The sequence below is a fragment of the Hyla sarda genome, chromosome 1 (assembly GCF_029499605.1).
Source record: "Hyla sarda isolate aHylSar1 chromosome 1, aHylSar1.hap1, whole genome shotgun sequence".
In the NCBI taxonomy this organism is placed as follows: domain Eukaryota; kingdom Metazoa; phylum Chordata; class Amphibia; order Anura; family Hylidae; genus Hyla; species Hyla sarda.
Window position 1 is genome coordinate 472,037,738 of NC_079189.1, and position 13,976 is coordinate 472,051,713.

The 13,976-nt window shown below is 42.0% G+C and overlaps 1 protein-coding gene and 1 long non-coding RNA gene across 7 annotated transcripts in view; one reads left to right on the forward strand and one right to left on the reverse strand.

Moving 5' to 3' along the window:
* Positions 1 to 12,921, forward strand: part of LOC130285504 (uncharacterized) — a 37,997-nt gene extending 25,076 nt beyond the window's left edge. Inside the window, exon 3 of the long non-coding RNA XR_008847354.1 lies at positions 12,786 to 12,921. This is a non-coding gene — a long non-coding RNA (uncharacterized LOC130285504). The remainder of the gene's footprint in view (positions 1 to 12,785) is intronic.
* Positions 1 to 13,976, reverse strand: part of NOS1 (nitric oxide synthase 1) — a 327,182-nt gene that overhangs the window by 51,866 nt on the left and 261,340 nt on the right. For all 6 annotated transcript variants that reach the window (XM_056536921.1, XM_056536930.1, XM_056536911.1 and 3 more), the window contains exons 4-11: positions 12,720 to 12,857; positions 11,546 to 11,691; positions 6,452 to 6,614; positions 5,952 to 6,043; positions 5,010 to 5,151; positions 4,726 to 4,865; positions 929 to 1,103; positions 344 to 445 (exon numbers count right to left, since the gene is read on the reverse strand). In XM_056536921.1, the coding sequence (XP_056392896.1) occupies positions 344 to 445; positions 929 to 1,103; positions 4,726 to 4,865; positions 5,010 to 5,151; positions 5,952 to 6,043; positions 6,452 to 6,614; positions 11,546 to 11,691; positions 12,720 to 12,857 (1,098 nt within the window). The remainder of the gene's footprint in view (positions 1 to 343; positions 446 to 928; positions 1,104 to 4,725; positions 4,866 to 5,009; positions 5,152 to 5,951; positions 6,044 to 6,451; positions 6,615 to 11,545; positions 11,692 to 12,719; positions 12,858 to 13,976) is intronic.

A 13,976-nucleotide genomic window follows, 5' to 3' on the forward strand; every position in this document is an offset into this window, starting at 1 on the left:
ATACCATAGTGTCTATTTTTTCTCTATATGCGTATACAGTTCATATGCTTCTCCCTGGTCTCCTCTCTGAGCTGGTGTGGTGCAACCCCCCCCCCCCCCCCCCAAGAAAGTTCATCTGAATGATGGATTTACCTTTAGTTCATTTTACATTTAGGGAACAGAACAACAATAAGAAAAAAATCACTGCAAATGTGTCTAAAGCTTTAGAGACAATTGAAAAGGTTAGTATGTGCACACAAATAAATGATACATCAGTTATCATTGTGCCATTTAACAGAATATAAACAACCTTTAAGGTTATCTTTCTTGTATCGTGACTGTGAAACACATATTTATGACATACCTGAAAACTATACAGAACTGCAATATTAATTTCCACCAAAGCTTGGTCTTTCCATAGCGAGGACATTTTTCTTGTGTCCAAGTTCATTTTTTTGGCAACTTCCTGCAGGAAACAGTTTTATTAAATAATATCTGTCGAAATGATAAACTACAACATATTCAGCACAATGAGCCTGGATTATTTTAGCATACGTGAACAATAACATTGGCTGTAACTTCATCTCTTCACATTGAACAATCTTTACTTCAGTAAAATGCGGTTGTCTCTAAATGGTTGATGTCGGTTGTGGGATTTACAGTACACCATTTGGAATGATAGCTTTCCTGAATGGTAAAAATATTATATTCATGCAACGTTTGTAGTTACACAATCTGGAAGGTATCCAGGCATATACTGTCAGGTGTGATCAACTGCTGTCGGCCAGTATAACAACACACCATTGGAAGTCATATTTGTTTTAACAATAAACATTTAAAAATGCTGTGTAAAATACAGTACATGGTGTAATTGTGACTAATACATTTAAAGTGACATTTCATTATCTAATGCTACCAAAAGGTGGAGCTCTTTACCAGGCCACAGTACCTCCAGTATGTTATAGCGGGAGTTATCACAGTAATCTCGAACTCCAATTTCAGTCCCCATGTACCATCCACTGAAAGGGCAAGCAGTAAACTCCAGGCCTCCGATCTCTAGTAGCAAACTGGACACAGCTGGTAATCCATACCACTTCAGATCCAGATCTTTAAACCATTCAAACCTGACCACATGGATTAGAGAAGACCGTATTATCATGGTGCTAAATTATTCTACATTTGCAGAACTGTTTAAGTCATGTCACTATTCATTTATTAATACGGACATGTATAAGAGATAAAAAGTATACATGATGGTACTTACTTATTTCTATTATGGTTTTAGAAATAAAATCATGATATAACATGAATGATGAATAAAAAATTCTGCCATGTGATCATTAAACAATAATGTCTGATTATGCTTTCAAATAAAAGAGGAAACACATCTATCCTTCGCTCTCTCTCTCTCTCTCTCTCTCTCTCTCTCTCTCTCTCTCTCTCTCTCTCTCGTATCTAACTTTATCTATCTCAAATCCAGGGCCTGCACTAACAAAAGGCCTCTAAGGCAGCTGCCTTAGAGCGCTGAGGTAGGAGGTGGAAATATCCAACCCCCCAGCCACTGGCAGGGGATTCAGATTTAAAGGAAAACTGACAGTAGCTGATAAGATTAGGGGGAATAAGATAAAGGGGTACCCTGTGGAAATAATTTTTATTTAAATCAACTGGTGCCAGAAGGTTAAACAGATTTGTAAATTACTTCTATTAAAAAATCTTAATCCTTCCAGTACTTTTTAGGGGCTATATACTACAAAAGAAATGCTTTTCTTTTCAGATTTCTCTGATGTCATTACCACAGTGCTCTCTGCTGACCTGCTTAAGATTTTTTAATAGAAGTAATTTACAAATCTGTTTAACTTTCTGGCACCAGTTGATTTAAAAAAAAAGAAAAAAGTTTTCCACAGAAGTACCCCTTTAAGTCCTGTTCCTGCATTTCTGTTTTTTTTCTATTTAATTTCTGGCTGCCATCATCAATCGTTTGTATCATCATTTTATCCATCATGTTCAGTTCTGCCATTTAATGGTGAGTTGCTAGTCTGATTTGTGTTGCCTCTCATCATTCATATGTCAGACAATGCTCCCTGGGAATAGATTTGTAAATTAGATCTCCTCCAGAAGGAAGAAAGTTCTTTCTCTTGTGTCATGTATTGTAGTTAGTTAACCTGTAACAATGGAGGACATATCAAACCCTAAGGGTATGTGCACACTAAGGAATATCCATGTAAAGAAATTCCAGGCAGACTTTTCGCTGCTAATATCAACTGACTTTAGGACCTCCCAAAAGACATGTGCCGTTCCCATTAATGGCAATGAACTGTTCAAAGCGTTTATTCTTTTGGCATATGCAGAATCTGGAATTTCTGCTGAAGAATTTTCTGTTAAGGAAATTTGTCAATGTTCACAGTACATCAGAATTCCATTGAAAATAATGGGAAGCTGCGCCAAGTGGAATTCTGTTTGAAATAAACCGATGTGGATATTCATTATTTTGCACATACTCTAAAGGCTCATCCAACGGTAGAATATTCATTCAGGTGTACATTCTGTGCTAGAACCAATCGGATATTGCCACAAACAGTAATGCACTTTTAATAAGATTTCACTGAAAAAAATGAGCATGTTTATTCTTTATGCAGAGTCGGGAATTTGAATTTCTGTGTCAGAATTGTTCACTGCAGAAATTTTGTTGTGTTCAGCAAAATCCAATTCAAAACAATAAGAGGCTGCTGCACCAGAATTTCTGAGCTGAATTTTTAAGATAGATTCTGCAATATGAATGAGTCTTTTTGCATTTAAAGGGGTTATCCACCATGTGAGTGGCACTGAAAAAGTGGATCCGCTGAACCTGTGTGGATGATGGCGTGGGCCGTACCAGGGAGCAGAGTCTAAGGTGCCACTGGTATTCACCAGAGCCCGCCACAAGGCGGCGTGGACTTGCTGTGGCAGGCGGCACCCAGGTCGCTACCCCTGGCATGACTCGTCCACATAGGCTGCCGAGGTGACATGTGGCACTGGAAGGAAGAAGCAAACTCGTGGTCAGGAAAAGCAGAAGGTCAGGGCAGGCGGCACAGGAGCGTAGTCCGGAACTAAGCAAGGAGGTCAGAACACAGCAAGGCAATACAGAACCACAACGCTTTCTCTTGGCTAATGAGCACAAAGATCTGGCAAGGGGAAACAGGAAGTGATGACACTTATAGTGTCAGCGAGCAGCAGTAACCAATTAAGGGCGTACTGGCCCTTTAAATTGCAGAGAGCTGGTGCGCGCGCACTAGATGGTGGGTAAACACACACTGGTGACCTGGGACAGCTGAGGAAGTAGGAGGGGAGTAACGGCCCGGCGTTTGCATGCAGACACAACCCCTGATACGAAAGGCTGCACCCGCTGGCAGAGGAGGACGGGGCAGGAGAGCGCTCGCGTGTCTGTCCGGAACGCTAGTTGTAACACACCATAAGGTGATTTTAGTACTTACCTGCCAGAACTGGGTATTTCCTGTTTGATTTTGTTCTCTAAACTACACATCCCACAGTTCCATGCTTGAAAGTTTGAGATCACTTTCCTTCCTCCCAAACATCAGCCACCCCACCCATTGAAACACAGTGTTTTCTAACCAGGGGGCCTACAGCTGTTGCAAAATTGAAGCAGGACAGGCTCCCTCTGATCACCTGACTAGTGATGTTAGGTCTCAATGCACTGCAACCTGGGAAATCCTGAGATATGGGTAATTTTGTATGCTGTAAAAATAAATATTCGGGCTATAATCACAGAAGAATTGTGAGACCACCGTCACACACAGGTACAGATACTATATTATGAACTACTGTAACTTTACAGCCCCTGTAGCATAGTCAAATAAAAAACAAATACCCCTTTGGAATACCCCTTTAAGAGATACAGTACATTTACTACATAAAAACATGCTTATGATTTGCCAGATACTCTTGGGACTGTATAGGGTTTGGCCATACAGAGACTCCTTCATAATGTGTGCCTAGGTATCCTGGTTTATAGAAAGTGATGTCTTATTCTGAAACATAATAATTCTGAAATTTTATTTTTATTCTAAAGTAATAGACATTGCAGCCAATGATAGGCAAATTGAGCATCTAGATTTACACAGTTATGCACAAGGATACAGTTATGCTAAGGATAGGGGATAAGTTTCAGCTCGTGGGGGGTCTGACCGCTGGGGCCCCCGCGATCTCTCTGTACGGGGCCCCGGCTCGCTGGCTAGATAGCGCGTGTTGACCACCGCACGAGGAGGCGGACACACGCCCCCGCAATACAACTCTATGGCAGAGATGGAGATTGACGAAGGCAGCACTCCAGCTCTTCCATAGAATTGTATTGAGGGGGTGTGTCAGCTGCCGCTTCGTGCGATGGTCAACACGCCCCCTTCCTGCGGGCTGTCGGGGCCCCTTACAGGAGATCCCCGGATCGGATCCCCCGCGATCTGAAACTTATCCCCTATCCTTAGGATAGGGGATACGTTTTTCACAATTGGATGTTTCCTTTAACTAAAATGTGACCTGTATTGGAAATATAAATCTATTCATTTGTTTGTCATTTGTGAAGATTTCACTGCAGACTGTTACAACACAGTTATAACTTATTGCTAAATTTAGAATTGCATTTAGTTAGGACTATTAGAATGTAATAATACATATGTCTCTTCCTGAACCACACTAACACATTTTAACTGATATGGAATGCACTATATATAAATACAAGGCTTTAGGTTCTCATACTTAGGATGCCGGATTTGAACCTCAATAATCATTTCTGGAGGGATCTCAAACAGTTCAGGATCATTGCCATCTGCTTGAAGAACTAGAGGGAGGACATCAAATCGGCCTCGTGGAGCTTTCCAGCCTTGCTGAATGCAAATCTATCCAAAGAAATAATTTGAAGTAAAGAAGATAGAATTAGAAGCAAAGCTCGCCAGGTATCCAAAGTCTCCCTTTTATGATCAGTCATCCTTGCTCATTATCAGTTTTCCCGGGATATGTGATTATCTTAATAATGTCATTACCTCAGTTAGCTCTACATTCGCTGGGTCCCCAAGCACTGAGCCATCAGGCTGCTTATATCCTGCGTAACGGATAAGCTGTGCATTCCATACCCTGAAGTCGTGTTTTCCATCAGTCCTTTGGGGGAAAATAGTGATTGCTGATCTGTAAAGAGACATCAGACAAGCTTCAATTAAAGGTTGGCTGACAGATGACGAACTGTAAAGTACCGTACACTACAAAGGTCTACATGGTATGATCTATAAATAAGCTATTTGTTGGTTGTCAGCATTTTCAACTTGAACCCATGTAGGTTCCACTTTCTGAAGTAACTTGTAAATATAAGATACAATTGCAACCTGGGGAACTTAACATTTGTAAAAATGATTGTTCATCCGACAGTTATCTCCCCCTTACACATGAACCTTCGGCACAGCCGAGGGGAGGGATAAGCCTCTGGCCCTAGCGTATCATTTTAAGAGCATAACAGTTGGGCTGGGCAAAACCAATACCCCCCGACGATTCTCTCTACTGACATCATCTACTGGTGGAGAGTGGGGAGGCCGCCTTACATTTTATACCAGGCATAGGCAATCTTCGGCAGCATTTTGGTTGTATGAACATCATGGGAGATGTAATCCACAACATCAGCAGCGGCGAAGGTTGCCTATGCCTTCCCTAAACAGTTGGCCGAACCCTTTACTTTAAGAAGCTGTAACTGAGTTCTAAAATGAAAAAGGTGAAGTAAATCCATTGCAAGTATTCTTCTCTTAAAGAATGAGGTAGGTGGAAGAAAAATGAAAAAAACAGCACTACTTCTTTGCAGCAGGTCCTGTAGGATGACATGTCATAGCTTCACCAGTAAGTGACATTATAATAGCCTGCTAAATAGTTAAATCAAGTTACTGAACATGAATAATTGTACTGGCATATACTGTACAGCAAAACATTTAGAGAGATCTCACCTGAGGTTGCCCTTGTTGGTGGCATACTTGATGTGGTTGCAGATGTAATTAAACATTCCATGTGCCGTTGTACAGTCTCGAGCATCAAAGACCTGTGAAAGTATAGAGAGAAAGCAATTATCCAAAAGATCTTTCAAGAATAACATTGTGGAAATTAGAAGTAACAGAACAGAGACTGCTGTATCAGCACATTACAGTACAAACTTCTGATAGAGTACCATGAGTCCTCCAGGTGTCCATACACACCACAAAGCCAAGTGGACGGACCAAGCATGATGGCACATGAAATCCCTATTAAATATTACAGACTTGTAGGCACCCCACATGGTGTACTGGATGTTAATAGCAGTGCATCTAGGAGACAATAGCTCTGTATAAAATCAAATGCACTCATAGGTTGTGGATGGCCATATATGAAAGTACAGTATGATCAGCATAAGACATATCTCCTTAATATGGCCCTGTCCATGGACTGATACACAAAGAGAAGAGAGCCCCACCTGCAGTTTGGACCACTGGATTCTTCCCACACAGCGAGCTGCATTGCGCCATGCGTGTTTAGCTCCATATATCAACTCAGTATCACGAAGCTGGTAGGTATCTGTGGCTTCAATCTCTTTCGTTACTTCTTCCAGTCTCTCTAAGTGAGCCTTAGAGCCAAATCTTAAACAATAAAGTTCAAAGATTTTATTAATCCATTAAATAACATGTACCATTACTAGTGGCAGACGAGAGACGTGTTTCATGATGACAATGTTATGTTCCAAATGAAATTCTCATTATTATTTTATGGATCATTATTGGATTATAATAGCATTTACTATCTAGAACTCATTACCCATGTGTCCCTAGTAATAGCCATGTTCTCTGTAATATTTACTGCTAGGATATTGCATATTCTGTGGTCAAAACATATGTTCAAGTTAGCGGTAGAGATATGAGCTAGATAGGTAGAAAGATATGTGATAGATGGATTAGATAGATAACTAGATAGATAGATAGAAAAATGAAAATAGATGCAGCACACCAAGTAGTGGACTACAAACGGTCAATTTATTCCATGATGTTAAAGAGACTAAGTTTCACCGCCTGTTTGGTTATGGAATAAAGCTACCTGATTTTTCCTGCATCTTTGAGTGCTGCAGCCACCTTATTTTCTATCTAGATAGATAGAAAAAGCAGATGGAGCAGCACTCAAAGAGGCAAAATGAAGAGGGTGCAGGCTGTGGTTGGGCCCTGGTCCTCAGACCCCAAGAAGATACAGCCAACAGGTAGACCCAGCAGCACTCCGGAGTAGTGAAAAATAGTGACTTTTATTTATCACCAAAATGTACAGCAAAGTTTTAACCACCTCTCGTGGCCGTCATCAAGCCCTTAGCTTGATGACGGCCACGAGAGGTTGTTGAAACGTCGCTGTACATTTTGGTGATAAATAAAAGTCACTATTTTTCACTACTCCGGAGTGCTGCTGCGTCAACCTGTTTGCTAGATAGATAGATAGATATTAGATAGATAGATAGCTATAATAAACATAGACACTAAAGATATATAGATAGATAGATGTACAGATAGATAGATATACAGATAGATAGATAGACAGATAGATAGGAGATAGATATTAGATAGACAGACAGATAGCAAAAAAGGATCTCCCCAGAGCACAAGGTTTTACTGAAAAAAATTCTGGTGTTTATTCCATAATTGAAAAGTGTCTCACAGCAGGCTACGTTTCGACCAGCTCTCCTGGTCTTATTTGGCAGTGATGCCCTGGAATTGTGCTCATGGTGTCAAACATGGCCATGAGTTCATTGGGGGCTGTGAGTGACATCACAACCTCATCTTATGTATGTGAATTGTTGATTATACACGATAGTGGAACATTGGTATAGCTGTGCCCTCTTTATATGCATTAGTTATTCTGCCTTCTGTGCCTTTTCTTGCAGGTTTTCTATTCTAAATGCCCTACATAATTGAAGGCTTACCTTAGTAAAGATGGCCGTACTACAACGTTTGGCCCAGCTGCGCATGCACAGCAAGCCGGGACGCGATCACTATGGTGATGCTTATGCCTACTGTGTTTTGGCTGTTTGTTTTTGCTATGTCTATGTCTAGGAGTATGGGAGCAAAGTTGTGCATGCGTGTTGTATTTTTACAACGCTCGCTTGGCAATGGAGTCTTTTTACATGTTTCTGTGTGTTTGCTGAATGTTTCTCTGTCCCTACTGCAAATTTTTTTTGAATTATCCACAAATGTGTGTACATATTTTATTAAGAACAATATGTATTTTAATGGCACTGGACACTTCGGAATATAATAAACTGCACTTTATTATATGTCACTAATTGCCTTTGGACATTATGCAATGTTTTGTGCTGATAAATGTTTTGAATGTTTATGAATTTATGTATTATGAATGAATTAATGCACTTTGGTAATTGATTAGTACCCTTAAATATTGTGTGGTAGTCACTAGATTGAGCTGGTCGAAATGTAGCTTGCGGTGAGACACTTTTCTCTTTTAGAATAAACACTAGCATTTTTCTCTCTGAACCTATGTGCTGTGGGAAATCATTTTTTCCTGTCTGAAGTTATGAGACCCTGACCTGGACTCTAGAACTGGAATCTTAAAGGGGTACTCCGGTGCTAAGACATCTTATCCCCTATCCAAAGGATAGGGGATAAGATGCCTAACCGCGGGGGTCCCGCTGCTGGGGCACCCCGTTAGAATCAGCCCCCGGAGCGTGCTCGCTCCGGGTCTGATTACTGGCGATCACAGGGACAAAACATAGTGACGACACGGCTCCGCCCCGTATGACATCACGCTCCGCCCCCTCAATGCAAGCCTACGGAGGGGGCATGACAGCTGTCACGCCCCCTCCATAGGCTTGCATTGAGGGGGCGGAGCTGGGATGTCACTATGCTCCGTCCCTGTGATCGCTAGTAATCAGACCCGGAGCGAGCATGCTTCGGGGGCTGATTATAACGGGGTGCGGCGTGGAAGATCACGGGGGTCCCCAGCGGCGGGACCCCCGTGGTCAGGCATCTTATCCCCTATCCTTTGGATAGGGGATAAGATGTCTTAGCGCCGGAGTACCCCTTTAACATAGGAAGGGCTATGCTGTTCTCATTTTTAGATAGACAGATATTGCTGATCTTGCATGAAGAGCTTTAGGATTAGAAAAGAAAACGTGTCTGCTTTCCTCTAGAAACAACTCTAAACTTGCTTACACTTACACATGTAAACCATATAGTATACTAGCCCCACCTAGTGACCCATAAATAAAGTGCAACTTCATATAAACCACCTCGACAGACATAAGTGGCAAATAAAGTGATCAATACAAAAGAAAACAACAGAAGAGAGAAAATCTGGACTCTAAATTGTGATATAAGTGAATATAGAGATTATATAGCTGGAAGTAATTTTATTAGCTATTTTTACCTTTTATACTTTGTAACTTTTACCTAACCTTAATCCATTGTATTGCCAAAACATTGTTCATATGCACATGTGTTTATGTGGGACCCCAACCCGTCCTCATATCCCGACCTCCTATCCCATCCTCCTATCTTGACCTCATATCCCAACCTCATATCCCGACCTCATATCCCATCCTCATATCCTGTCCTCATAGCCCGACCCCATATCCTGTCCCCATATCCCGACCTCATATCCCCTCCTCATATCCCATCCTCACATCCCGTCCTCCTATCTCGACCTCATATCCTGTCCTCATATGCCAACCTAAAATCCTGTCCTCCTATCTCGACCTCATATTCTGTCCTCATATGCCAACTTCATATCCCGTCCTCATATCCTGACCCTACATCCCGTCCTCATATGCTGTCCTCATATCCCATCTTCATATCCTGTCCTCAGGTGGGACTGACTTGTGATGAAGATATTGTATGCTGAAAATAGAAGGGGACATGGCTTGGTGGGACTGAGCGGGATTTGCAAGCCAGACAGATGCCCAAAAAGGGTAGATAATAAAAGGGGTGGGGCTTAAACAGTAGGCATGTCTTTGTGAGATAGGGTGTGGCTTGCAAGCCGGACTAACACATTCACCAGGAGATGCAGAGCGGAGCTTGTGGAGTAAGGTAACGGAAGTCCTATATACTTGCATGGGACTTGAAACAAAAACCCATCTTTTATATAAGGGTGTAGGTAAGGGTTAATTTAACTATCATATCTTTTTATTTGACATATAAGTAATATGTGTACCAGGTATTGTTGAAATATCTCCAGCCGTAAGTTATGTGGGAACATACATTTCCCATAGATTTGCATGGGTCTTTAAACAGAATCCCCGACCCTCACAAATGGGGGTAGTTAAGGGTTAAATTAACTATCCTATATTTTAAGGGGACATATAAGTAACATTTTTTCCAGCCGTTTGGAAGTTATGCAGTAACATATATTTCCCATAGACTTGTATGGGACTTTAAACAAAAACCCTGAACCTGGCAAATGGGGGTGAGTAAGGGTTAAATTACCTACCCTATGTTTGTTGTTGACATATAAATAACATGTGTGCCAAGTTTCATGTTAATATCTTTAGCCATTTGGTGTGATGCTGGAACATACACACACACACACACACACACACACATATACATACACACACATTGAGATATATAAATATATATATATATTTTTTTTTTTCACTTGCACTTTATTATTTAGTCATGGGGCTACAATACTAGATGGTTTACATGCAATTACACTTTACTTAGGGGTCAATAGTTTGGGTTTATATACTGTATGGTTTACATGCATTTGCACTTTATATAGTGGTCACTAGGAGGGGCTGCTATATTGATGTGATGGACACCACTTATCTGCAGAGGACAAAGAGGCATTTGTTTGGTAATATGTTTTCATTTTTTTCTTACTATTTGGTCTTATGCTTTAATGTATATGCAATTTCATATGCTTTGAATTTTCTGTGGCTGACCCACCTCCATCTTATATGGGGTCACAGTGACCAAATTGGCTCCTGTGGTGATAAGACACTTTCTACTAGTTCCAGGTTTTGACTCTAAGGGCCCATTCACACAACATATTTTCTGAGCGGACCATGCATTGGGGAGCTACAGTTCACCGAGGGAACCCTGAATGCCCACATGTACTGTGCATACTGAAGCAGAGCATCATCCCGTCCCTTCGGAGACTGGGCCGCAGAGCAGTATTCCAACATGATAATAGCCAAAAACACATGTCCAAGACAACCACTGCCTTGCTAAAGAAGCTGAGGGTAAGAGAGATGGATGGCCAAGAATGTCTCCAGACCTAAACCCTATTTTACATCTGTAGGGCATCCTCAAGGGAAGGTGGGGTGCGGCTGGTCTCTAAGATCCACCAGTTCTGTGATGTCATCATAGAGGAGTGGAAGAGGACTCCAGTGGAATGTGTATTTGTAAAATATTTTTTTTCCAATTAAAAAGTACCGTATGTATTTTATTAAAAAGTCAACTTGATAAATAATAAACACAGTTCAAAAAATGTGTAGGATAAGGAATTGCAGCCATAATGTTTCAATAAAAAATGTATAAAATACATTACACTGGCAATGTACTATAACATGCCTTACCTTTTAATTGAAGTGTAAAATTGGTCAATGAACTCCTTGGCAAGGGGGAGAAGTTGCTCTTTAGTGCGGATATCTTCTTGCTTACGGACATATTGTGGAGGAGTCATGACCGCACCCATACACAACTGTTGTGTGCAGGATGTAGGCTAAAAAACAAACAGACTTTTTACAGAAACTTTAACATGATTGACTTTTCTGATGCCACATCATATATGCAGCATTTAAATTGCATGTGTACCCCTCTATATTACACCGGACCGGACATCTTGTCTTAAATGCATGTTTGTTGTCGATATTTACCGACCTTTATTGTGTTTACCCAAGTTTACCCATTGACCTTATTGTGTGCCACTGTATACCGTATTTTTCGCCGTATAAGACACACTTTTTCTTCCCCAAAGGGGGGAAGGGGGACTGGGGGACTGTCCTATCGTGACAGTCCCTGCGGCCATCAACGGCCGGGACCCGCGGCTAATACAGGACATCACCGATTGCGGTGATGCCCTGTATTAACCCTTCAGACACGGCGATCAAAGCTGACCGCCGCATCTGAAGCGAAAATAACACTAACCCGGCTGTTCAGTGGGGCTGTTCGGGACCGCCGCGGTGAAATCGCGGTGTCCTGAACAGCTTACAGGACACTGGGAGGGACCTTACCTGCCTCCTCGGTGTCTGCTCCATGCGGGGATCCCCTGCATGGCCGGCGCTCTCCTTCGTCGTCATCAAGCCGTCAGGCAGAGACGTTCCGGAGCGACAGGGACACGGCGACAGCGATGGAGGGCGACATCCAGGGCAACGATGACGAGCGGTGACAGGTCTGGAGCGGCGGGGACACGTGAGTATTACCTCTTATACCAGTGGTCTTCAACCTGCGGACCTCCAGATGTTGCAAAACTACAACTCCCAGCATGCCCGGACAGCCGTTGGCTGTCCGGGCATGCTGGGAGTTCTAGTTTTGCAACATCTGAAGGTCCGCAGGTTGAAAATCACTGTCCTATACTTTACATTGTATTTGGTTCAGAATCTTTATTTTCTAGATTTCTATCCTACAAAATTAGGTGCGTTTTACATGCCGGAGCGTCTTATATGACGAAAAATACAGGTATGTTATTTTTTAAAGATTTGAATCAATCTGTACATGCTATTTATCTAGTAGTGACGATGTAGGACTTACCATTGAAGCCTTGAAGTGCAGTATGTCATGCATAACAGCGTTTGTGTCCCAATTTTTCAATTTTAGATATCGAGGACACTTGGAAGGACTTCCGTTCACCTGGCTCTTTGCAGGGGACTGTCTACCCGAGGCTGAAACCTGGAGTTATAAAAGAGAAAGAATGCCAGCGCCCAAAGGGAAGGAGAGAAAGGAAGAGAAGGAGGTTATAAGTAGTATATATCTGGTTGGCAGCCCAATAAAGCTCGGGCAAGAAGCCAAGGCAGAAATAAATAATTCTTCTCAAAAAGAACAACATCATTTCATAATGAACTCATTTGGTTGGCACAAGCAGCTTCACATTTTTGTAACTTAAATTACAGTGCAGGCTGGGGTTACAAATACCAATCATAGCTCTATATTAATTTATATAAATAATTCGAAAAACCTCTCATGCAGGTAGAAAGTTATTATGGAAAAAAGCTATCCTCTTGAACTACTCCCCGTGTCATAAAAAAATTAGCAAAATGTCTGCAGGGAGCTGCCAGGTCATTAGGTTCACACTACAGAATTTCCGCCTGCAATTCCGCTTTGAAATTGCAAGCAGAAATTCCGCTTACTAAAATGTATAGTGTAGTGAATGGTTTTCCGTTCACAAATTCACACCGGAATTTGTGAAGCGGAATCTGTGAACGGAAAATCCGCTTGGAAATTTCCACCTGAAGAAAGGCGTTGCTCTTTCTTCAGGCGGAAATCCGTGCGGAACACATTGCAGTCTATTGGAGACTGCAGTGTCCGCGCAGTCCTAGCGCCGACTGATTCAGTCAGCGCTGGCCGCACTCGGAATCTCCAGGCGGAAATTTTCTGCCCGGAGATTCCGTAGTCTGAACCTAGCCTAAAATGTACTGTTCACATATTCACACTTCGGAATTTGTGAACGGAAAATCCGCTTGAAAATTTCCGCCTGAAGGATGGCGTTGCTCATTCTATTCTATTCTCTTGGAGACTGCAGTGTCCACGCGGTCCTAGTGCCAACTGATTCGGAATCTCCGGGTGGAAATTTTCTGCCTGGAGATTCCGCAGTGTGAACCCAGCCTTAGAGTCTATTCACACAGCAGAATTTTCGAATCTCCGCTTGCAGAATTCTGCAAGTGGAATTCTGCCTCGAATTAAAGCCCATAGACCTCTATGGGATTCCGCACTCCCATTCACACTTCTGAATTCCGCAAGCGGAAATTCAGAAGTGTGAATGGGAGTGCGGAATCCCATAGAGGTCTATGG